Source organism: Equus quagga, chromosome 5 (genome assembly GCF_021613505.1).
Source record: "Equus quagga isolate Etosha38 chromosome 5, UCLA_HA_Equagga_1.0, whole genome shotgun sequence".
Classification (NCBI taxonomy): Eukaryota; Metazoa; Chordata; class Mammalia; order Perissodactyla; family Equidae; genus Equus; species Equus quagga.
The window spans coordinates 23,580,895-23,605,951 of NC_060271.1; the positions used below are offsets into that span (position 1 = coordinate 23,580,895).

Sequence of the window (25,057 nt, forward strand, 5' to 3'; positions counted from 1 at the left end):
GTTGGTACATCCTATCTTCTGGTTTCTTCCTCTTCCCTTCTCAGGGGTCTGCTGCTCAAATGCCCGGAACAGGTAGTCCCCTCCCCAAAATCACGGAGAAGCCTTGTCAAAGACACTATTAAAGAAAGAAGGAAATTTAAAGGAAAACATGAGAATATCTTAACTGAGCCCTGGCTGTGGACACTGTGTGGAGTCACAGTGGTAGGAAATTAAGTCAGGGATAAGGGAGGTGTTTCTTAATCTGAAAGGTCATTAACTGGATGGGAGAGTGCCCGAAGATCTGGGAGACCCAGTGCGGGAAACATGCCTATCTTCATGGAAAATAGCCTGCACAGAAAAGACTCCCGGGGCATCTGTGATTTTCTGGTGAGAGGGTTTATTTCTTATACACCAGGCCCAGTTGTGTCCCGAAGAGCCCCATCTCCATTCCAGGACTTATTTCTCACCGAGGCCCCAGAGAAGCACGTTCCAGATTGCTTATTCTTGTCACATCCCGTGAATGGGTTCTGGAAGGTTTTCTCGGTGCCCCTACTTTGGACAAACAGTGGGACCTGTTTTTTCTTTCTCCTTGGCATTTATCTAATGCTGCTGAAAACTATCAGCATACTCATGCCACTGTTTTGGTACCTCTGAAAATTTGCTTTAATTTGGCAAATTTCAGCTGAGACAAGGGCCAGGAGCTGAAAAGGGGACACAGGAAAGGCAGCCTTTGGTGCATGGCTAACCCCTCAGACCGTTGCATACCTCCAGGGGAGTATTAGGAATGTAGCATGTCTTGGGGTGGAGTCTGGACTCAGAAACCTCACTTTTCTTCTTGAGACATAGCTGAATTGCTTTTTAACAATGAGTTATGGTCATCATAAAAAAAAAAAAAGTGTGTACCGTATTTGCAAATACAAGGAACATAATGATGATCTGAACTCTCACCTCCCAGAGGCCACCACAGTTAAGCTTTTGGCGGTGCTTCCGCCTTGGTCACTCTGCAATTTTGCGTATACAGCCATATGTGCACAATTTCCTATGAGCGGTATTGAATCGTGCTGTACATGTGAGTTCATAACTTGTATTCGTTGATAGGCCATCACCTCTTTTCTCTGTCGGTACATACTGATCTGCACATCATTCTCTTTCCTGGCTTTCAAGAGTTTCCTTGTTGTAGATACCACAACTTGTTTCATCTTCCCCTATTGGTGATGAATTTAGGTTTCTCCAATTTAGTGATGTTAGAAGTAGTTCTGCCACAAATAGCCCTGAAAATAGCATTTCTTTACACTCGTGGTCAAGTCCTAAGAGTGAGACTGCTGGGCCAACGGGCATGCACACTATACCTCCTGACACGTGTTGCCAAATTGCCTTCTGGAAAAAGTGTCCCAGTTTATACTCCCACCAGCAGTTAATGAGAACATTTCTTGACTCACACCCTCACTAACAATGGATTTTGCCAATATTTTTTAATGTTTACTAACCTGAGGAGTTTACAAAGGTATCTCATTATTTGAATTGGCATCACATTGCTTATTAGCAAGACTGAGCTGCCCTTTCTTCGTCATCCATTTCTATTTCTTATTCTTGGAGCCGCCTCTTCCTGGATATGGTGATTTCTGATCAACTCAGCCTTTGACTGGCTTCTGATTGGTCAAGTCCAGACTCCCTAGCTTCTGGGGCAAAGGCTTCCATTTAATTTTGCATGTGATTACAAACTCGTGAGTCTATGTACACACACACGTACACACACACACACTCACATCATACCGTAAAGAATGTTCTTCATGCTTGAAGTAATGTCTTGGGGAACTTTGCCTTGGGTAGTCAATTTTTAATGACACTCTCATGACCCGAATGAAATGAGCCCGCTCCGTACACTGTCCACCGCAGTGTAAATGCACACCCCTTGGAAAGACATTTGGCGGGACACATCAAGATCTTTGAGCCTGAGTGAACACACTCAAGCCTTTAAAAATAATAAGTCTACTAGAGAACTCCCCTAAGAAAATAATACAAGTGAAAGAAAAGCCCTATTTAACTTTATAATAGTAGAAAATGCCTAATATAAGGATTATGATAAACTGTGATTATGGTGTAACCTCTCATTGAAAAATTATGTAGCCAGTAATTTGTAATGATGTCATAACCACGGGAAATGTTTACAGGATAGTAAATGAACAAAGCGAGGTTAACAACACTTGGACATTGGGTTCACAGCCATGCACAAGTTCACAGAAAACCAAACAAAGACTAGAAGGGAACGAGTGTGAAAATGGAAAACAAAGCTTTGGGTAGTGGGATTGTAGTTTATGTTTTTTCGATGTTCTAAACTTCCTGTAATGTTACTCCATTACTTGGATGATTATTAATGAGCATTTTGAATGTGAAAGGAGAGGAAACACACACGGCAGCCCTGAGGCAGTTGTAGTCATTTATCCAGGGCTGCCTCAGTTTCCACAGTTGAAGTGGAAGCAGGAAGAAAGTAGAATAGAGAACAAAGGCTGGTTTGGGGGGGGGTTGCGGGGGTTGGGGGTGGGCAGACTAAGCACTAGGAAGCAACTTGGACCTGCCTTGCTCCCTTCATCTTCCCAGCTGTGTTCTGTGGAGATCCCGGTGTCCCACCCCGCGGGAGGAGAGAGGACCGAGGCTTCTCCTACAGGTCGTCTGTCTCCTTCTCCTGCCAGCCCCCTCTGGTGCTAGTGGGATCTCCACGGAGGTTTTGCCAGTCGGATGGGACATGGAGTGGCACCCAGCCCAGCTGCATAGGTAAGAGGTGACCTGGGGCAGAGCATCCCAGCTGGTGGGTATCCCTCTTTTGGGCCTGAGATGATGACTCTCCTTCTCTGTCTTCAGTGGTCTCATCTGCAAAAGGGAACAAATCCTCCTCCGAGCTTCTTAGAGCAGGATGTGAAGAGCCAGAGTTAATGTGCTACCGGGAAGCATATAGTCAGCCGGGCGTAGGACGCAGGTGGAGATATGAGAAGTCAGGGGAGGCAGAACATGGCTCCATCTTCCTTCCTATGTCTCTTTCTCAGAGTGAGTGGAGGTAATGAAAGCTTCAGTGACCATGTGGTCTCTTTTGTTTTGCAATCCAGACCCAACGCTGACCATGTGTGCAGACCCCGGCATGCCACAGTTTGGGATACAGAACAATTCCCAGGGCTACCAGGTAATGAGGTCTACCAAGGTCGGGTCTTTCTGCCTCCTGTCCTTCCTGTCACCATCAGCCTCAGAGGACCTGGGGGCCTTCCAAGGTCTTGTCCTTGGAAGCTGGAGAAAGGAATCACTGTGCCTCTTTGAACCATGCTGCATGGGAGCACTCTTCAAAAAAACGAAGGCATTTCCATCCATCTGAGAAGCTGATGTGGAAGAACAGATCCACATGGAGCTCCACAAACACTTCCCAGCAACCCCATGCAGTTGGCACAGGGTGTTTGTAGAAATACAGAAATGAGTGAGACAGACGGACTTTCTGTCCTCAAGGTACCCATGCCCTACCCACAGACGCAGGGCTCAGACAAGGTGGCGGGAGTGAGCAAGTGCCACATGGGAGGCAGCCCCTGCCCAGTGGGCCCATCCCAATAGCATACAGGCTCCATGGACTCATCTCAGAATGAGCTTCGGGAGAAGGAGGGCATTTGCACAGCCTGAGATGGGACACTCTGAACAGAGAACAGGAAGCAGGGAAGGATGGGTGTGTTCAAGGCAGGACAATTAACTGGAGCCCAGGGTGTGCCCAGGGGAAAAGGCCGGCTGGTCTAGCCCAGGAATGCAACTTACTCACTCGGTCTGTATTCAACAAATATTTACTGCCGTGAACTATTCTAGGTGCTAGGAGTACAGTGGGGACAAGACAGGCCAAGTGCCCACTCTAAGGGAGCTCCCTGGCTGGTGACAATGAGCAAATAAGATGACTTCTGAGAGCGATGAGCACCATACATGGCGTAACGTAAAATGATGTGACTGGGTGGGTTGCTATTTTAGAAAGTATAGTGAGGGAAGAGTCCTCCTAAACTTGACCTGTGACCTCCATGATGAGAAGGGCCAGCCCTGGGCAGAGCTGGGTGAGCATTCCTGGCAAAGGGAGGGGCCCGTGAAAAGGGACACTGAGACAGGGACATGCTTGGTAGGTTGAAGGACTAGAGAGCAGGTCAGCCAGCGGTCCAACGTAATGAGAGAGAAGGAGATAAAGCCAAAGAGGGAGGCTAGGTTTGAAAACAGCTTGGCGCTGTCTTGTAAAGTTAAATATTCACACGTCCTCTGACCCAAAGGTTCTAAGCCTAGAAACCAACCCCAGAGACACTTGCACACGTTACCGAGACGTGAGAAATGGTACAGTCACGCAGTGGTTTACAGCCTCAAAATGAATGAAACACAGCTCTACACAACCCGGATGAATCTTAGAAACATAATATTGAATGGCAAAGGTGGTGTGATAGTATTTCTATAAAGATTAAAACCAAGAAAAACTTATATTGTTTAGAGACATATGTATGCATATGTGATAGAATTATTTTTTAACAAAGCGAGGAAATTAACACAAAATCCAAGACAGGGGTTATCACTGAGGGGGAGCCAAGGGATGGGGCGGGGAAGGAACACACATAGTTACGACGGCGTTGATAATGTTCTGGCTCTTCAGTAATGGGCTCAAGTTAAGGTGTGCACTTTATGATGATGATTCATGTCTCTCTATATTCCATATGTTCTTTTATATGCATCAAATATCACATCATAGCTTTTGAAAAGAGAAAGACATCAGCCAGGTCAGTTAGGACCTTGAGGCCATGATAGGCATTTTGGGTTTTATTCTGAATGTCATGGGACACCATTTGAAGGTGACTCAATCTCATCCACCCTTTGAACTATCGCTCAGGAAGCTGAGGAGGGGATGAATAATAGAGGGTTAACAATGGAGACACTTAGACAAGTGGGACACCATTGCAGTGGCTCAGGAGAAAGGTGAGGGTGGATCTGGGCAAGGGTAGTGACAGCAGACACGGAGAGAAGTGAACGGGTCAGGACGTATTCTGTAGGTAGAACCAAGAGGACTTGTTGATGGATTGGACTGAGGGGTTAAAGGAAAGGGAGGAATCAAACATGACTTAAGGTTTTTGATTTGCACAGCTGAGTGGCATTTGCACAAAGGTGCCATTTGCTGAATGAGAGGATGAAATGCAAGACAAACACCTTGGGCTTGGAGCAAGGGAGTGGAAATGAAGAGTTTCACTTTGTGTTTGAGTCTGAATAGAGACACATGAGTGTTTTGAGCTGGGAAATAGTGTAACCTGAGTTGCAATTTAGGAGGCTGATCTGGCAGCCTTATGCCCCATGGATTGACTGGAGAAGGAGAGATGGAGCTGGGGGCTGCAGGGGTGTCGAGTCAGACAGTGAGGGGCTAGTCAAGGGTGAGAGTGAGGAAAACAAGTGAGCACAGGGAGAGAGGGAGGGAGGCAGTTCTGCTCAACAGGTATTTACAAAACCCAGCGCCAGGTTCGATAGGGGACATGTCTGTAAGGAAGACAAGTCCCCCATCCTAAAGGAGTTTGCAGTTTCATAGAAGAAAGAGATATACAGAGTAATAATTTTATTTCGTACATTTCTTCCCACCCATTTTATTAAATGCTTTCCAATCCACCATCGCATTCAGGTGTCGCAAGATTCCAGGGTAGTTGTGGCGGGGCTGATCGTCCCCACTCTGTATATAGGAAGACTAAGGTGTAGAGAGGTCCTGCAACCTTCATTCAGTGAGTAAATGCAGAAACCCGAACTCAGATCAGGGTCTGCTGATTCGGAGTCAGGCGTTCTGTCCACCCCAGCAGAGTGTGATATGTCCAATAAGAGCATTGATCTGGCTCACGGGGCTGTGTGGGGCTTCGTGGAAGAGGCATAATATAAGCTGTCTCGAAGAATAAATACAATTAAGCCAGGCAGTGAAGTAGAAGAAGGGTGTTGCTGATGGAGGCAAAGGTGCGGGTGGAAGTTGGGTCAAGGGCAAGTAGTCAAGTAACAGGTATGAAGCATCGCTTCGTGGAAGGTGACCTTGAGACCTTCCATCCTCACCACAGGTTGGAAGCACAGTGCTCTTCCGTTGTCAAAAAGGTTACCTGCTTCAGGGCTCCACCACCAGGACCTGCCTCCCCAACCTGACCTGGAGCGGAACCCCGCCCGACTGTGTCCGTGAGTGCAGACTTACCCACATCCCAAGACAACTCCTCTTGGCAACGCATTGTCTCTCCCAGCTGAGCATCCAGGGCGTGCTTGAATGCACTGAGTGATGGGGAGCTCACAATTTCTCACTGGGACCAGTATTGGTCTCTTGGTAGTCCTTATCCCTTGGGGCCTCACAGAAGACATTTCCACACAAAAGCATTTCTGATATTTGAAGGCAATTCTTATGCCTTAGCAAAGAAAAAAGAAACAATTTTCCAGTGGCACCAAAAACTAACAGCTACAAGGCCAGCCCTCGGAATAGAAGGTTTCAGGCTTTTGACCATAATTACTCCTCTTCCCTCATGAAAAATGCTACAGGCTTGAGTTCCCCCAGGGTTGAATAAGCCAATGTCTACACGATCTCCATCTTGGCCATTCACATAGACGTCAACATCGGGGTGTGAGGGGGACTGGGGCCGGACATGAAAGGGGCCCATGAGGGAAAGGAAGGGGCTGTCCCATCTAGGAAAGGGGAAATAGTTGGAAGCCTTCCAGAAGACCCTAATCTCCCCCGGTCCAACGATGTCTTTCGTCTCGTCCAGCCCACCACTGCAAGCAGCCAGAGACGCCAACCCACGCCGACGTCGGGGCCCTGGACCTGCCCTCCATGGGCTACACGCTCATCTATTCCTGCCAGGAGGGCTTCTCCCTCAAGGGCGGCTCCGAGCACCGCACCTGCAAAGCTGACGGCAGCTGGACAGGCAAGCCCCCCGTCTGCCTGGGTGAGTGTGCCACGAGGTGAGCTCGCCAGGGTGGGAGGCCACAGGCGACGTCTGGAGCCGAGGAGGGCAAGAGAGAAGCAAGAAATATGGTTTCCAGGAGCGGGATCCTGCTCCTGATCTTCTGAGGTGTCGAGTCTCCAAGAGATGGAACCAGAGCAGCCGGAAGAGGCACATAGGGAGGCCATCTCGACTTTTATTTTGCTACCTTCTGCCTGAGCTTAGACACTGTCCCAGGATTGTGCTTAATCATCAGACAGAGAAAGCTCTCTGTTCCACCAAACTGGAATAATGCATTACACGTATTATAACCCTGATAAAACAGCACCCACCCGCGGGTCCCTCGGGGTTACCAAGATGTGCCAGACCTCCCTTGCCTTCTCAATGCGTTCCTTCTCTGTTTATTGAGTAATATCACTGGCACGCCTGTGCTGGGTCTGGGGGATCGGGAGGTGGAAGACACAAACCCTGCCCTAAGGGAGCTCACATTCAGCTGCAGAAGACACACACATTGTCAGAGAGAACAGAACCTTCAGGAACATAGAGATGTGCTGAATGCTGAGAGAACAAGGAGGAAGGGCACTAATTCAGCCTAAGGGGGGGAGGGGAGAAGTCAGGGAAGGCTTCCTGGAGAAGGCGATCTGGGTCCCATCTTAAGTGAAGAGTCCAGCAAGGGTAAAGTATCATTTTGGTGCTGGAATGGTGTTAAACTCTCCCTTACAGGTGCTGCTCTCACACATGCCAGGCGTTGTTCTAAGTACTTTGTGCACTAATTCATTGATCCTCACAGTCATCCTATGAGGCAGGTGCTTTCAATTCCCCAGTTAATATTTGAGGAGGAAACCAAGGCACAGAGAGTTTAAGTAACACGCCCAAGGTTACCAGCTCATAAAGGGAACGAGCTGAGATTCGAACCCTGAAGCTCTAAGTCCTGAATCCATGCTCTTAGGTACTGTGCTGTCCTGCCCTCCGAGAGAGCCGGCCTCAGGTTCAGAGCCTTTGTCAGAGCTGGAATTATAGCGTTGTCGTATTTCATTGTGTGAACGGTTGTAAATTTCTTTTATTTATGAAAAGTAATATTTCTTTTCCACCTTTGGTGGTGATATAAGGCTTCTTTTTTAGAGTACATTTACTTAAGTTTTTATTGTAGTAAACTATATATAATATAAAATTCACCATTTTAACCATTTTAAGTGTACAATTCAATGGCATGAAGTCCATGACGCAACTGTCACCATATCCACTTCCAGAACTTTTTCATCGTCCCAAACAGAAATTCTGTACTTATTAAACAATGACTTCCCATTTCCGTTTCCCTCTGCCCCTAATAACCTCTGTTATACTTTGGGTTTTTGTTAAATTTTTTTTATTGTGGTAACATTGGCTTATGACTATATAAATTTCAGGAGTACATCATTATATTTCGATTTCTGTGTAGATTACAATACTTTCTGTATCTATGAATTTGCCTGCTCTAGGTACCTCATCTTAGTGGAATCATATAATATTTGTCCTTTTGTGTCTGGATATATATATATATATATATATATACCACATTTTCTTTATCCATTCATCCATCAGCAGACACTTAGGTTGTTTCCATACCTTGGCTATTGTGAATAATGCTGCAACAAACATGGGAGTGCAGGTATCTCTTTGGGACAGTGATTTCATTTCCTTTGCATAGATACCCAGAAGTGGGATTGCTGGATCATATGATAGTTCTATTTTTAATTTCTTGAGGAACCTCCATACTGTTTTTCATAGTGGCTATACCAATTTACATTCCCACCAGCAGTGTACAAGGGCCCCCTTTTCTCCACATCCTCACTAGCATTTGTTATCTTTTGTTTTTTTGGTGATAACCATCCTAATAGGTATGAAATGATGTGTCATTGTTGTTTTGATTTACATTTTCCTGACGATTAGTGATATTGAGTACCTGTTAGCCATTTTTATGTCTTCTTTCAAAAAAATACCTACTCAAGTTCTTTGCCCATTTTTTAATTGGGTTATTTGTTTTTTTGCCATTGAGTTCTTTATATATTTTGGTTATTAACCCCCTATCGGATATGTGGTTTGCAAAGATTTTCTCCCATACCACAGGTTGCCTTTTAATTTTGTTGACGGTTTCCTTTGCTGTACAGAAGCTTTTTAATTTGATGTGGTCCCTCTTGTTTATTTTTGCTTTTGTTGCCTTTGCTTTTGGTGTCAAGTCCAAAACATCATTTCCCAGAACAATGTCAGGAAGCTTATTCCCCATGTTTTCTTCCAGGAGTTTTATGGTTTCAGGTCTTACCTTCAAGGGTAATACATTTTAATTTGATTTTTGTGTGTAGTGTAAGATAGGAATCTGGTTTCATTCTTTTGCATGTGAATTTCCAGTTTTTCCCTGACTGTATATTCTTGGCCCCTTGGTCAAAAATTAATTGATCACCATATGCATGAGTTTATTTCTGGGTTCCCTATTCTGTTCCATTGGTCTATTTGTTTTTATGCCAATACCATACTGTTTTGATTACTGTGGCTTTGTAATATAGTTTGAAATCAGGAAGTGTGATGCCTCCAGCTTTGTTCTTTCTCAAGATTGCTTTGGCTATTCACAGTCTTTTGTGGTTCCATACAAATTTTAGGATTTGTTTATTCTATTTGTATGAAAAATGCCATTGGAATTTTGATAGGGATTGCATTGAATCTATAGATTGCTTTGGGCAGTATGGACATTTTAACAATATCAATTCTTCCAATCCATGAACATGGAGTATCTTTCCATTTATTTGTGCCTTCTTCAGTTTCTTTCATCAATGTTTTATAGTTTCAGTGTACATATCTTCCACCTCCTTGGTTATATTTTCTTAAGTATTTTATTCTTTTGATGCTATTGTAAATGGGATTATTTTCTTAATTTCTTTTTCTGATAGTTCATTGTTAGTGTATAGAAATGTGACCAATTTTTGTATATTGATTTTGTATCCTGCAACTTTACAGAATTTATTAGTTCTAACAGTTTTTCATGGAGTTGTTAGGGTTTTCCATATATAATGTTATGTCATCTGAAAACAGAGACAATTTTACTTCTTCCTTTCTGATTTGGATGCCTTTTATTTCTTTCTCTTGCTTAATCACTATGGCTAGGACTGCCAATACTATGTTGAATAAAAGTGGTGAGAGTGGGCATCTTTCTTGTCCTGTTCCTAAGCTTAGAGTAAGCTTTTCACTATTTAATATGATATTAGCTTTGGGTGTGTCATACACGGCCTTTGTTATGTTGAGGTACATTCCTTCTATACCCACTTTGTTCAGAGTTTTTATCATGAAAGGATGTTGAATTTTGTCAAATGCTTTTTCTGCATCTATTGAGATGATCCTATGATTTTTATCCTTCATTTTGCTAATGCAGTTAATACAGTTTGAGATTTTTCTTGTTTCTTAGTATAGGCGTTTCTCACAATAAACTTCCCTTAGAACTGCTTTTGCTGCATCCCATAAGTTTTGGTATGTTGTGTTTCCATTTTGATTTTTCTCAAGGCATTTTTTTATTTCTTCTTTGATGCTTTGGTTGCTCAGGAGAATGTTGTTTATCTCCACGTTTGGTAAATTTTCCAGTTTTCTTCTTGTAATGGATTTCTGGTTTCATACCACTGTGGTCAGAAAAGATACTTGATATTATTTCAGTCTTCTTAAATTTATAAGACTTGTCTTGTACCCTGACATATAATCTACCCTGGAGAATGTTCCAGGTGTGCTTGTGAAGAATGTGTATTCTGCTGCTGTTGGATGGTGTTATATGTCTGTTAGGTCCAACTGTTCCAATATGTAGTTTAAGTCCATTGTTTCTTTATTGTTTTCTGTCTGGATGATCTATCACTTGTTGAAAGTGAGGTATTGAAGTCCCCTGCTATCATTGTATTACTGTCTATTTCTCCCTTCAAATTTGTTAATATTTGCTCTATATATCTAGGTGTTCTGGTATTGGGTGCATATATATTGACAATTGCTATATCCTCTTTATGAATTGATCCCTTTATCATTATGCAATGACCTTTGTCTCTTATTACAGTTTTTCCCTTAAAGTCTATTTTGTCTGATATAACTACAGCCATCCCTGCCTTCTTTTGGTTTCCTTTTGCATGGAATATCTTTTTCCATCACTTCACTTTCAGTCTATATCCTTAAAACTGAAGTGAGTCTCTTGTAGGCAGCATATTGTTGGGTCTGGGTTTTTTATCCATTCAGCCACTCTCTGTCTTTTGATTGGAGACTTTAGTCCATTTACATTTAAAGTAATCATTGATAGGTATGGACTGACCATTGCCATTTTGTTAGTTTTTTCTGGTTGCTTTATAGTTCTTTTGTTCCTTTCTTCTTCTCTTGGTCTCTTCCTTTTGAATTCGATGATTTTCTGTAATGGTACATTTTGATTTCTTTCTCTTTATCTTTTGTGTATCTACTATAGGTTTTTGCTTTGTGTTTGACATGAGGCTTACATAAAATATCTTATAGTTATAACAGTCTTTTTTAAGCTGATAGCAACTTACCTTTGAATGCATACAAAAGCTCTACATTTTTTTTTTTAAGATTTTATTTTTTCCTTTTTCTCTCCAAAGCCCCTCTGGTACATAGTTGTATATTCTTCGTTGTGGGTCCTTCTAGTTGTGGTATGTGGGACGCTGCCTCAGCGTGGTTTGATGAGCAGTGCCATGTCCACGCCCAGGATTCGAACCAACGAAACACTGGGCCACCTGCAGCGGAGCACGCGAACTTAACCACTCGGCCACGGGGCTAGCCCCAAAAGCTCTACATTTTTAAACTCCTCCCCACATTTTTTTTTTGATGTCACAATTTACATCTTTTTATATTATGTATCCATTAACAAATTATTCTGGCTACAGTTGTGTTAATACTTTTGTCTTTTAATCTTTATACTGGAGTTATAAGTGGTTTACCCACCACATTACAATATTAGACTATTCTGAATTTAACCACGGGTTTATCTTTACCGGTGAGTTTTATGCTTTCTTATGTTTTTATGTGAGATCCTTTCTTATGCTTGAACCCCTGCTGTTGAACCCCTCTATTGAATTTTCCAGTTCAATTATTATATTCTTCAGCTCTGTGATTTCTATTTGGTACTTTTTTTTATATTTTCCATCTCTTTGTTGAAATTCTCACTTTGTGGTTTGCTCTCCTGACTTCAGTGAGCATCTTTATGACCATTATCTTGAACTCTCTGTTGGGTAGAACTCACTTATCTCCTTTACATTAAGATCAGTTTCTGGAGATCTATCTTGTACTTGGATTTGGAACATTCTCCCTTGTTTCTTCATTTTTCTTCATTTCTCTGTTTTTCTTTCTGCTCATTAGATAAAACATACACCTCTCCCAATCTTGACAGACTGGTCTTGTGTAGGAGATGGAACTCATCAATCAGCCCAGCTCAAGCTCCTGGTTGCCTCTCAAACCTTTATGATTGTCCACCCACTGTCTTTGTTCTTAGTGGATCCCAGTAGCTGAGGGTCTGCTAAGGCCCATCAGTGTCCAAAAGGGGAAGATGACAGTCAGGACCTAGATGCAGGCTGATTAGAAGCTGGACCCCTCAGGCAGCAATTGGAAAAGTATACAGTCAATTGGAGAAATTGGAAGATAGGCATTTTTGCCTCCTCCCTCTGTGCTGAGCCTGGGTGTATAGCCATAGGGGTTATTACTGCACCCCTTTAAAAACTGCTTCTTTCTTTTCTATAGTCCTAGAGGACTCATGAGTGCAAGCCCCATTGGCCTTGATTTGGATGCCCATCCCTCAGGTGGCAGCCTTAAAAGTCAGGGTGCTAGATGTGTGATACAAACCTTTCACTCTTCAGGGAGAAGCTGGGAGTTGGGGGTGCCTGCCTGATTGTTTGACACTGTGCCAGGGGTGGGATTTATGGCAAGAGTGTGTCTCAGCTTTTCCTACTCATTTTGATACAGATATTTTTCAGTCACCCAATGTGTGGGAGTCACTCAGCTAGTTTCTGGATTTCCTTCAGAGGGAATTTACCCATGTGTAGTCAGTGCATCTATGGGAGGAGGGCAATTCAGGGGCCTCCAACGTTGCCATCTTGGTCCAGAGTCTCTTCAAGAGTCCTTTATGTATCTAGAATAGAAGGCCCTTATCAGGTACATGATTTGAAAATATTTTCTCCCATTTTGTGGGTTGTCTTTCACTTTTTTTTTAATTTACAATACTTTCTCCTTTATTTCATTCATCATCTAAAATGAAGTTAGGCTGTCACATTTTAAGCTCTACTTTAGTCCTGTGTTAAATTTTCTCTTTTTTTTTCAGATGTGGTTTTTTACAGCCTTACTGAGATACAATTGATATACAAAAGTGCACATATTTAATGTATACAATTTGATGAGTTGGATCTCTTCACTTTCTTGTTGGTGTTCTTTTAAGCACGATGTTTTTTTATTTTGATGAACTCCAATTTATCTATATTTTCTTTGCTTGTTTGTGCTTTTACTGTCATACCTGAGAAACCATTGCCTAATCTAAGGTTGCAAAGATTTATGTCTGTGTTTTGTTCTAAGAGTTTTATAGTTTTAGCTGTTACATTTAGGTCTTTGATTCATTTTGAGGGTTTTTTATGGTGTTAGTTTGGGGTCCAAATTCATGCTTTTGCATGTGGATATCCAGTTGTCCCAGCACCACTTGTTGAAAAGATTACTCTTTCCTCATTGAATTGTCTTTGCACCTTGTCAAAGATCATTTGACCAGAAATGTGTGAGCTTGTGTCTGGATCCTCAATTTTATCCTTTAATCTACATAAGTGCTCCTCTGCCATCACCATGCACCCCTGATTACTACAGCTTTGTAGTACATTTTGAAGTTGGGAAGTGCAAGTCCTCCTTTCTGTTCTTCTCTTTCAAGATTGTTTTGGCTATTCTGAGCTTCTTTTATTTCTACATGAATTTTAGGATTGGATTGTCAATTTCTGCAAAACAAACCGCTGGGATTTTGATAGGGGTTGTGTTGAATCTGTAGACCAATTTGGGGACTATTGCCAACTGAACAATAATTAAGCCTTCCAATCATGAACATGGGATGTCTTCCATTTATTTAGGTCTTTAATTTCTTTCAACAATGGTTTGTAGTTTTCAATATACAAGTCTTGTACTTCCTTGCTTATATGTATTCTGAAATATTTTATTATTTTTGCTGCTATTATGTACCAGTATTTAAATATACAAAATGCTTTAGATGCAGTTGAGTCTCATCTCAGCCCCTTACTGTATGATCTTGGGCAAGCCCCTTCACCTCTTAGCCTCTTAACAAGCTCTCTTCTATAAAATGGAGACAGTAATCTCTACCTTACAGTTTTGAGAGAAGGAGTAAATGAAATTACATGAATACAGTGCCTAGCATAGTACCTGGCACATAAAATGCTTTCTCCCTCTTTGTTCCCTCCATCTTATAAAACCTAGGACAGTAAAGGAGGCATTTTGTTCGGAAGTGTACCTTCATTGAGTCACTGTGGAAAATTTCCCCACAGCCTTCTGTGTACCTAAACATAAGCTGATCTTCAGAGTTGGGAGGGTGTGCTGAAACTCTGTGGCCTCCCAAAGGAGACAGTAGGGAAAATCTGCCCTTGCTTGGTGACAAGGCATATATTTTTGTTGTTTCTCTGCAAAAGAAGAAAAGACATTGGTATTTATTGACTGTGACCTTCATGTTCATAACCTCATTTATGCGGCATAGACCTGTGAGGCATGTTTCAGTATTTTCCCATGTTTCAGATGAGGAGACGAAGACTCTGAATGCTGAAGTGACTAGTCGAGGTCACACAGTCATCAAATCAACTACTGGGACCTGAACCTCATCTGTCTGGCTCAGGCCCAAAGCTTTGGCCTTTGCCTTTCCCTCTGAGGGCTTCTCAGTCTTAACATCATCCCTCCAAGGGAGGGAAGGACTCCACTGAAAGTACCAGGGCTCAGGGAGTTCACTTCTGATTGGTGGAACATCCTCCTTCGTGCCAGGCATCTGGGAGGAAAGCAGAGTCCAGGACATGGCTTTTCAACCCAGGGTCCTCAATAGGGGCATCAGCAGATCTGTGTAGTAGGATGGGAAAATAGACGTCTTTATTTTCCTCTGCTTCTTACTGAAATTTAGCATTTCCTTTACTTTAAGTTATAGACAAAAACCCATAGTAGTGTTTAGCAATATCTGTGACCTTGTCACCAGTAGAAACTTCAGAGATTTTCATATTACAACTATTACCAATATCATGAAATATTATTAATGCTCCTGACTACTTTAAGATTATGGTAGATACTGGGCCCGCTGCTAGATCCTGTTATTTAATGCAGCAATAAAGAATCATATATACAACTATATCCTAATTCTTTCTTTACTATTTCAATGACTGTAATTGATAAAATGGATTTCCTTTTAACTCTTTATGTTTTTTCATTCCAAGAAAGGTCCTAGTATCACCAGACCATCAAAGGAGTCTACCTCCTGGTCTAAGAGAATAAATCCAAAGCAAGATCTCAAAGAACCCGTTGACTGGAGAGGTGGCTCTTATTTTTTTCAGTAGAGTGTAGACCAGAGGCTGAGCCTGTTTTCTTCCATTCTCTTTCCCCAGCAGAGGTCCGGCCCAGTGGGAGACCAATCAATACCGCCCGAGAACCACCGCTCACCCAAGCCTCAGGTATGTGTGGTCCAGATCTTTGACTCAAGACATTGGTGCTGCTTCCTTCACCTGGTCACCCAGAAACATGCACAGGAGCTTCTAAGTGCTCAATGGAAGGGCAGGAAAACTGGCTATAGAGCAGAACAGATTTCTCTACCAACTCCCAACCCTGGGCAGACGTCAGGAGGAAGTGAGCCTGAAGGAAGCACAAAGCTTGTCCAGAAGAGAGCCAAGGCCTTCCAGAAAAACGTCCAGAGCTTTGAGGTCTGGAGCCATTGATTACTCCTCCTGGCACGGAACCAGCCAGTGTGGTCATAAAAACACATAGACCTGGGTCCTATCCAGGGAGCTTCCTGGAAATGGTTACATTTTTAAGACAAGTATTCATTCTCTCAAAGTGTGATGTCCAGAAATGAACACAGAGCTACAGGTGTGCCTGAGCAATGCAAAATCATTATAGACTATCATATCCTTTTTTGAACCCTATGCTTTTATTTACCACATTGGTGCATATGTTATACGGGAAAGAAGGCTTGATTTGGCATCATAAACTCAGTTCAAGTTCCATTTTGGTCACTGAGCAGCTGTGTCCCTGGGCAAATGAGATTCACTTCTTGAGCTTCTGTTTACCTTTCTGTATAACAGGGATCATGATGCTTGCCTGAGAGGATTATTACAAGGATAAATAGCCATTACAGTAGCTATCACTCATTAGGTGCTTCTATGTGCCCAACATCGTGTGACATACAATTTGCAACCTTAGACCACTTCACCCCTACAGTAACTCTGATGAGGTAGGCAGGATGGCCCCGTCTACAGAACCACAGGTGCGGCATATACAGGTGAGGAAGTCAATGCTTTTTCACATAATCAAAGACAACTGTTAAGTGACAGCCAAGATTAGAATCCACATCTAGCTGACTTCATTAGCCCATGTTCCTACCGACCACACTATACTCACATGTTGGTTTTCTCTCTCTTCTTTTTCTCTTTCTCCATCTTTTCAACCTCTTCCTTCCTTTTTTTCTCTTTTCTTCTTTCTCCTTCTCTCTTCCTTCTAGTTCCCTCTCTCTTTCCCATTCTCGTTTGTTTTCTCCTTTTTCCTTACCCATCTCCTCTCTCTCTTTCCCTCCACCCATCCACTCTGAGATAAAGGAGGACCAAAAGAGGGCCAGAGCACTCCACCAGCTCCCCCGTGTCAGGCGTTGGGAGAGACAATCTCAGTGAGTGAGCTGGGAGCAGTCATCAGGTGGCCTCAATTCTACCAGCCACATGAGAGTCCCTCTCACATTTCTTTCTCAATTCCTCTAGTTCCTGGGGATGTTTTTGCTAAGAATTCCCTATGGAAAGGGGCCTATGAGTACCAGGGGAAGAAACAGCCAGCCATGCTCAGAGTGACTGGCTTCCAGGTTGTCAACAGCAAGGTCAATGCCACCATGATTGACCACAGTGGCGTGGAGCTGCACTTGGCTGGTAAGGAGCAGGCCATCTCCAGGAAAGCCTTGGGGGGGTGGGAGGAGGGGCAGGTGCCCTTTGCAAGGATGAGGCTACTGTCCTTGCATTGTACTGTCATGCAAGGCTGAGACTTTTCTGGTGGGCAGAGGGAAGTGTAAGCATCTATTCATTTTTGTTTACATAATCAAAGCACCACAGACTAAAGGGAAATAGAAGACAAATATTAACACATTGAGCATCCAAAGAACCCTTACACATAAATAGAAAAGAGACCAATATCCCTATAACTGAACCACAATAGGAGCCAAGAACTCCCAGAAGCCAAAGTACAGACAGTCAATAAACAAGAGAAAGGGGCTGGCCCTGTGGCTGAGTGGTTAAGTTTGCACACTCCACCTTAGTGGCCTGGGGTTCACCAGTTTGGATCCTGGGTGCGGACCTACACACCATTCATCAAGCCATGCTGTGGCAGTGTCCCACATAGAAGAACTAGAATAACCTGCAACTAGTATACACAATTGTGTACTGAGGCTTTGGGGAGAAAAAAAAGAGGAAGATTGGCAACAGATGTTAGCTCAGGGCCAATCTTCCTCACCAAAAAGCATACTTAAAAAAAAAGAGAGAGAGAAATTATTTTTCAGGAGTTAAAAGAAAAGTAAAAACAAAACGTCATTTTCCACTTATCTCACTGAGATTTCTTTTTTTTTTTTTTGAGGAAGATTAGCTCTAAGCTAACATCTGCCATCTATCCCCCTCTTTTTAGCTGAGGAAGACTGGCCCTGAGCTAACATCCGTGCCCATCTTCCTCTACTTTATATGTGGGACGCCTACCACAGTATGGCTTGATGAGCAGTGCCATGTCCACACCCAGGATCCAAACTGGCAAACCCCAGGCCACCGAACCAGAACGTGCGAACTTAACCACTGCAGCACCCGGCCGGCCCCAAGAGATTTTTTTTAAAATGATAAACTTCAGTTCTGGTCAAGGTCCAGTGATGCAGTGCTGGTCAAAGCGTAAAATAATACAGTTGTAGAAAAAATCTGGCAATTTGTATCAAGATCCTTGAAATGATTTAACCCATTAATTACATTTATAAGAATTTTCATCATAAGAAATAGTTATGGAAGGAGTCAGACATTTATGAATAAAGAATGTTCACATTACAGGACTATTTTGTATTACATAAAAACTGGAAATAGAAAATTGTCTGAAAATAAAGAAATGGATATATTAATTATAGTATATCTGCTGGATAAAGTATTAGGCAAATTTTGGAGGAAATACACCTACTATAATGCATTTAAAACACGGCTTCAGTTTCTGAAGGAAAAATTATATTCATAAGAAAGAAAATTGGAAGTAATTACACCAAAATATTAACAGTGGTTATTTCTTACTGGTGAGTTCAGGAGTGATTTTTTTTTCATACATCTCTGCATTTTTCAAAATTTCTCCAATTCTCAATCTTTCTATAATCTTTCTATAATATATATAATATATATAAACTAAATATCTTAGGAAACAGGTATTTGTTGAATAGATGGCTAGATAGATGAATGCGTGAGTGAATGCACACAGTAACACACAACCCCACGTGCAGTCACGTCCACTCAATGCGTGCACACAAACACAACTGAAGGTTCGTACTCTCTCATTTGCTCTCAGACGTGCTCATACAGTCACATTCTCCTCTGTCCACGCCCCCATGCATTGCTGCACCCGCTGAACTGTAAGCAGATCCACGCATGACACATTAACATACACAGAGTCGTGTTCTCTTTATTCTCACACACGGACGTGTATATATGGTCACAATCACAGGCCAGCAATCCAGTTGTTGATTAACACATGTATGCGCCTTCTTGCATATGCTCCCATCGGCCTATACAAGCTCACAGGCAGCACCGTACTGACCCACTCCCAGTTACACATGGGATGTTTACGTCAACGTCTGCGCGTGAAATCCCCGTCAGACGCTCACGCCCACATACCCACAAATTCTGGATTTGAAATGTACCCAGATGCTTCAAGTGCACCTTCTACACTTCCCTCTCCCAGGAACTTACAGGAAGGAAGATTTCCATCTCCTGCTCCAGGTTTACCAGACTACAGGGCCGGTGGAGATCTTTGTGAACAAGTTCAAAGATGACCACTGGGCTTTAGATGGACATGTAAGTTCCGCAAAATCCCACTCAGTCCTTGGCCTCCCTGTGCCCTTGTCCCATCTCCAATTCCCAGATTACAGGCAGGAAAGAGGAGGGGAGAAGAGGGTGGAAACTCCTGGGACCAACATGGGAACTTGGGGGGAGGTTTTCTGTGGGGCCAGCACTGGGAGCAAGGGAGCCCTCATCTGCTAGTGAAGTGGGCAGAGGAAAAGAGAAAAAGGGCTGGAGGATCAGCACAACTGGGCGAGATGGAGTAGGTTCTGGTGTTAGAGCAGAAAGCCAGGAATTGGAGGTCAGCGGTATAAGAGTGAATTCAAGTCAGCTGAAGGTCATGGCATGATGGTGAGAGCCGGGAGAAGGTGGTGAGGCCCAGACAACCGCCTTGAACATCTCCTCACCTTGGAGGATGCAGATTGCAGGTGTCTCAGCACAGCTTGGGAGACCAAGACATGGGGGAAGGGATACAACTTTCTTGCCTTCCCTCGTGGGAAAGGCTTATTACATTCTAGGGCATTCTTGAGGTGGAAGCCAGGTCCCCAGTGATGCTCCTCTGCCCATACCTTCCAATTTCACAAGTCAGCGAGTTGAGCATAGTGTCACCTATCGCATCCTTGGCCTCCCTGTCTTGGATTGTTGAAGCTAGAAAAGGAAGAGTGGAAAGAAGGGAGAGGTCATGGTGGCCAGAGTAGCAGAGAGCTGAGGAGTCAGGGCGCATCCTCCTGGACAGGTGTAACTGGTGGAGGCTGTGGCTTTAGTGACTGCTTTACAAACACATTAGGAGAAGCAAGCGGCATCTCCTGGGGCTGGCACATACACTTGCTTCCTTGGTATTCTCAAGAGCATCCTATGGACCCCTGTGGGTATCCGAGCCCCGGCTGACTTCAGTAGTAGTAGTAGTCTAAAAGCTGTGCAGGAATGACAGGCTCCACCAGGCTGGGAGGGTTGCGAGAGATGAGAGAACAAAGGTCAGAGTCAGGAGACGGAGCTCAGAGTGCAAGCCGGCAGCTAGACGAGAAAGGAGCTCTGGAGGGCCGGGCACGGCTGGAGCAACTGCCAAGGATGACAGCTAACCATTGGGCCCACTTCTGTGGCCATCCAGGGCGTATGTGGGGGAACAGGTGGGGAGGTCGCCTAGAGTGCAACAGACAAAGGGCTGCACCCAGGGGTGGAGCATGACTTGGAAGGTACAGCAGTAGCACAAGCATCCTCAAAGCACACCCTCAGCTGAGCAGTCCACAGGCTACGTGTTTGAGCGTCTGTGTCTGTTACATGAGCATCATGAAGGCAAAGTGGCAGAGGAAGCACTGTCCACTGGGAGTGCCCAAATAGCCCCCTACCGCCACCAAAAATGAATAGCTATTGGAAGTGTAGTGAGCTCTCCAAAGCACGTTAAATGCACTAGGTACATTTTAATCATGGTTTGTTTCTAAAAGTCAGTTTTTCCTCACAGTCCTAATAGCTAACACTTATCCAGGTTAAGTATTATCTAGGTTAAGTGTTCTGAGTGGTCCATCTATAGTAAGTCATTTAATCCTCACAGCCACCCTATGACTAGGGACTGTTATTACCCCCTTTTTACAAATGAGAGACTGAGGCACAGGCAGATTAAGTGACTTGACCAGTAGAAAATAAAGATGTCCCGCTGCCTCCTACAGGCGGTTGGTGCCCCTGCCCCATCCCAGCACGCCAGCCACGCTCCGCCCTTGCCTGGGTGAGAGTCAGGCAGAGAGTCACTGTCAGGGTGACAGGTGGATGAGTGACACCAGTGTGTTCACAGCCTGTACCTGTGAGTGTGTCTCTGGCCCGGCCAGTAGGAGTTCTGGCTCCTTCGAGCACGCCTCCTGTCTTACTCTCTCTGCTCCCCCAACACAGGTCTCCTCGGAGTCCTCCGGAGGCACCTTCGTCTACCAAGGCTCCGTCAAGGGCCAAGGCTTCGGGCAGTTCGGCTTTCAAAGACTTGGTAACTAGCATGTGTCCCCTGGAAGCGTGAGCTCAGGGGAGTCGGGGAAAATCTTGTATTTGGGGGCAGGGGTAGGGGATTGGTGAACTTCAACAGTCTAAGACAGGGGTTCTTAACTTTTTTGGATCAGGAATGCCTTCAAGATTCTGATAAAAGCTTTTGGGGGCTGGCCCGGTGGCGCAGCAGTTAAGTTCACATGCTCCACTTCAGCAGCTTGGGGTTTGCAGGTTCAGATCCCAGGCACAGACCTACACATGTTCATCAAGCCATGCTGTGGCAGCATCCCACATACAAAATAGAGGAAGATTGGCACAGAAGTTAGCTCAGAGCCAATCTTCCTCACCAAAAAAAAAAAAAAAAAAAAAGCTGTGGAATATTTCCCCAGAAACAAACACATTTACATAATACCCTCAACCTTTGCCAAACAGTTTCACACTCAGCCTTTGAGTGGAGAGCCCCCAGCTTAAGGGACATTGGGTCTCAGACACAGCCCCCCACAGCACTCTCTGGCCAGCCCTCAGGCATCACCCAGACATCCTTAAGCAGTCCAACCTGGGTTCTCAGCTTCCTGATGTCCTTCCCTCCCCAGCACAGTCCTGGAAGGTTGGGATTGCTGTCCTCGTTTTACAGATGGGAAAACTGAGTGCCAAGAAGGCTTCCCTCCCTCGTTCTTCCCGGGCATCTTTACTCCACAGGCTACACGTCATCAGTGTCAGTGTGCTCACTTCAGAGACTGACCTCGATTCGGAGCCTCCTGGCCTTGAGGCTCAGATTCTCATGGGGGGAGGGGCCTGGTTTCTCAGAAGCAGTGGAAAGGGAGGCAGGAGGAGTCCTGGGTGCTGGAGAGCCAGCTCTCTGTCCCCGGGTGCTGACGCCGCCATCCCGGGGGCGCCCGACCGCCCAGGCAGTCCATCGTGTCCATTGCATCTTCTCGCAGCTCCGGCCTTCGGGGAGCTCCTCTTTGTCTCAAGCAGGAAGCAGGAACGTGCTTCCCTGTCACTCCCCCTCCACCCTGCTCCTCCCAGGCGGGCGGCGTGCTTCGTAGCCCCGCCCTCGCGAGCTGCGGGCGTGAGACGCCCCTAGTCCACACCGCAGCCCCTCTCCCACTTCCGGGGGAGCAGTTCCACCTTCCCCTGTTGGACATTTCGGCTTCCTTGTAAGGTTTCACCTGAGAAAAGGCTTCTCTGGCCAATGGAAGTTTCGAAACTTCCAGAGGGCTGCCCCTTTTAAGACTTTATTCTGCGACATGGTTTCGGGGTCTCCCGCGGATTGGCTCCCCGGGACTGAGCGCCGTCCTCTGCCTGAGCTCTGACCAGCGCGTGGGGCCCTTCGGGGACATCGGGGAGGGTGTGGAGGGCGGGGGCCGGGCTCCGAGCACCCAGGCTCCCCCCCAGCTGAGGTGGGGGGGAACATCCCGAGCCCCCGCCACGCTTCCCGCTGGTGTGCGGCGGGGCGGGGGGATGCTGGGTGACCCCAGACGGCGGCTCTTTGCCCTGAGGTTTATGCTTTGGGACTTTGCAGACCTCAGGTTGCTGGAGTCGGACCCCGAGTCCATCGGCCGCCACTTTGCTTCCAACAGCAGCTCCGTGGCAGCCGCCATCCTGGTGCCTTTCATCGCCCTCATCATCGCAGGCTTCGTGCTCTATCTCTACAAGCACAGGTAGAGTGAAGGGACGAGGCCCGGGCCGGAGGGTGACCAGGCCCTGTCCCAGACCCCGACCCCGCCAGAGCCCTCCTGGCTCGGGAGAGCCGTCACTCCTGAGAGGAAGGCAGAGCCTCCCGCTGCCCCCACGCCCCCCTTAGATCCCTGAGTCTGCGTCTCTCTTGATGTCTCGGTCTCTCTCTCTCTCCTTCCCAGGAGAAGACCCAAAGTTCCCTTCAATGGCTATGCGGGCCACGAGAACACAAATGTTCGGGCCACGTTTGAAAACCCGATGTACGACCGCAACATCCAGCCCACAGACATCATGGCCACCGAGGCGGAGTTCACAGTCAGCACCGTGTGTACAGCGGTATAGCCACCAGGCCTGGCTGCCACCGCCTCCGCCACTGAGAGCCCCGCCTCCGGCAGCCGGTGAGAGGGGGCGTGCGAGGTGGCCGGTCCCTCTGCAGGCGCGGAGACACCCCTCTAGACACGCCCAGTAAGAGGAAGGTGCTCTGAGCACTGCTGCGTGCCAGGCACTCAGCTAGGCCCTTCCCTCCACCTGGGAGGTGGGTGCTGTGGTTCTCCCCTTTACAGATGGGAAAGCTGAGATGCAGAAGAAGGAATTAACTTGACCAAGATCACACAGCTAATAAGTAGCAGGGTCAGAATCCAGTCCCAGGCGGGCCGCTCCAGAGACTATGCTCTTAGCCACGGGGATCAGCAAAATATCCAGGCAGAGTGTATTAGTCAGGGCTCCTCAGAGAGAGAGAGAGATGTGCACACAGACAGAGCAAGAAGGAGAGATGTTTGTTTTAAAGAATTGGCTCACACAATGGAGTGGCTGCAAGTCTGAAGTCCACAGGGCGGGCCTGCAGGCTGGAACTTCCATCAGGAACTGATGTCGTAATCTCGAGTCCAAAGGCAGTGTGGAGGCAGAATTCCTTCCTCTTCAGGGGGTCTAGGTCTTTTCTCTTAAGGCCTTCCACTGATAGGGTGAGGCCCACCCACATTATAGAGGGTAATCTCCTTTATTCAAAGTCTACTGATTTAAATGTTAATCACATCTAAAAACTTCCTTCACAGTAACATCTAGGCTGCTGTTTGACCAAACAACAGGGCACCAGACCTGAGGCAGGTTGACATATAAAATTAACTGTCACCTGGAACCTATTAGGTAGACTGACACAATCCCTGGTATTGGACAAGAGAGGAAGGCCACCCCCATTATGTGGACAGAGGGGCAGAAGCACACACAGAGGCTCACAAGTGCACACTATGCACTCTCTCACACATGCACATACGTACACTCACACACACACACACCCACGCACATCTGACAGGCCTGCCACAGAGGAACTGACAAATCTAGAAGGCATTGTCTCCTCCTCGCCATGTCCTCCCTCAACGATACCACCTTCCCCTGGGAGCCGGGGACCTGCAGGAATTGCCCTAACATGAGGTCCAAGATGCACCCCCTCGGAGACCTGTGTCTCCTCCTGCAGATCCCACTGGCTGGGGACAGACAGGTGCTCTCTCTTGGGTGCCTCCTCCCACCTTAAAGAGGCCAGCCAGGCCCCGAGGGCTCTGGGGAGAAGAGTCACAGCCCCTAGGGAGGTGGGAATTCCCACAGGGCCAGGGAAAACCCGTCAAGTGGGTAATCAGCCAAACCCTAAAGCTACTGCCAGCTCTGCCTTCCCACGCTCCCACCTATAGCAGCGCATGGGATGGGTATTCCTGCCAGACACGTGTGCAGCTCATGGGGGAACAGGCTGTGTGAGCGAGGATGCGAGGGTTGGGCTGACGGGAATGGGGGGGACAACACCTGCTGAGGGACAAGGAGAGTAATTATAAAAGTCTGTCCGGCCCCTGACACGCGTCGCTTCCTTTCGTCCTCACAAGCACCCCAGGAGGACTTCGGCAGCTTCAGCCCGAGTCCCACCCCTGCAGCGAGCTAGTGACGCAGACTGAAAAGTCCCTGGCCTTGAAACTCTGCTGCACCGCCCTCCTTGTCCCCTCCCTCTTTGGGGCCACTTTGTTCTTCTAGATCATTTCTCTTGCTTAAGTCTAAGCTTGAAATTGTAGGTATTAAGATAATTTATACATAAAGAGATAAAAGTTATTTTCAGGCTATATGAAGGCAACTGCTGAGTACAGTTAAGTTATTGAGAGTTTCCTCATCCTTTTACATCTTTCCAAAACAAGTATTTAAAGGAAGAGGCGAAATTATTCCAGTGGGATCATTTTA

The 25,057-nt window shown here is 45.7% G+C and overlaps 1 protein-coding gene across 1 annotated transcript in view; it reads left to right on the forward strand.

The window, feature by feature from the left end:
- The window catches only part of CSMD2 (CUB and Sushi multiple domains 2), a 585,891-nt gene extending 562,459 nt beyond the window's left edge, over window positions 1-23,432 (forward strand). Inside the window, exons 61-70 of the mRNA XM_046662326.1 lie at window positions 2,578-2,751; window positions 3,081-3,154; window positions 6,054-6,165; window positions 6,741-6,920; window positions 15,542-15,604; window positions 16,898-17,059; window positions 19,101-19,213; window positions 21,080-21,167; window positions 22,689-22,827; window positions 23,026-23,432. Of these exons, the coding sequence (XP_046518282.1) occupies window positions 2,578-2,751; window positions 3,081-3,154; window positions 6,054-6,165; window positions 6,741-6,920; window positions 15,542-15,604; window positions 16,898-17,059; window positions 19,101-19,213; window positions 21,080-21,167; window positions 22,689-22,827; window positions 23,026-23,185 (1,265 nt within the window). The 3' untranslated portion in view covers window positions 23,186-23,432. The remainder of the gene's footprint in view (window positions 1-2,577; window positions 2,752-3,080; window positions 3,155-6,053; window positions 6,166-6,740; window positions 6,921-15,541; window positions 15,605-16,897; window positions 17,060-19,100; window positions 19,214-21,079; window positions 21,168-22,688; window positions 22,828-23,025) is intronic.
- Window positions 23,433-25,057: the final 1,625 nt, after the last annotated feature.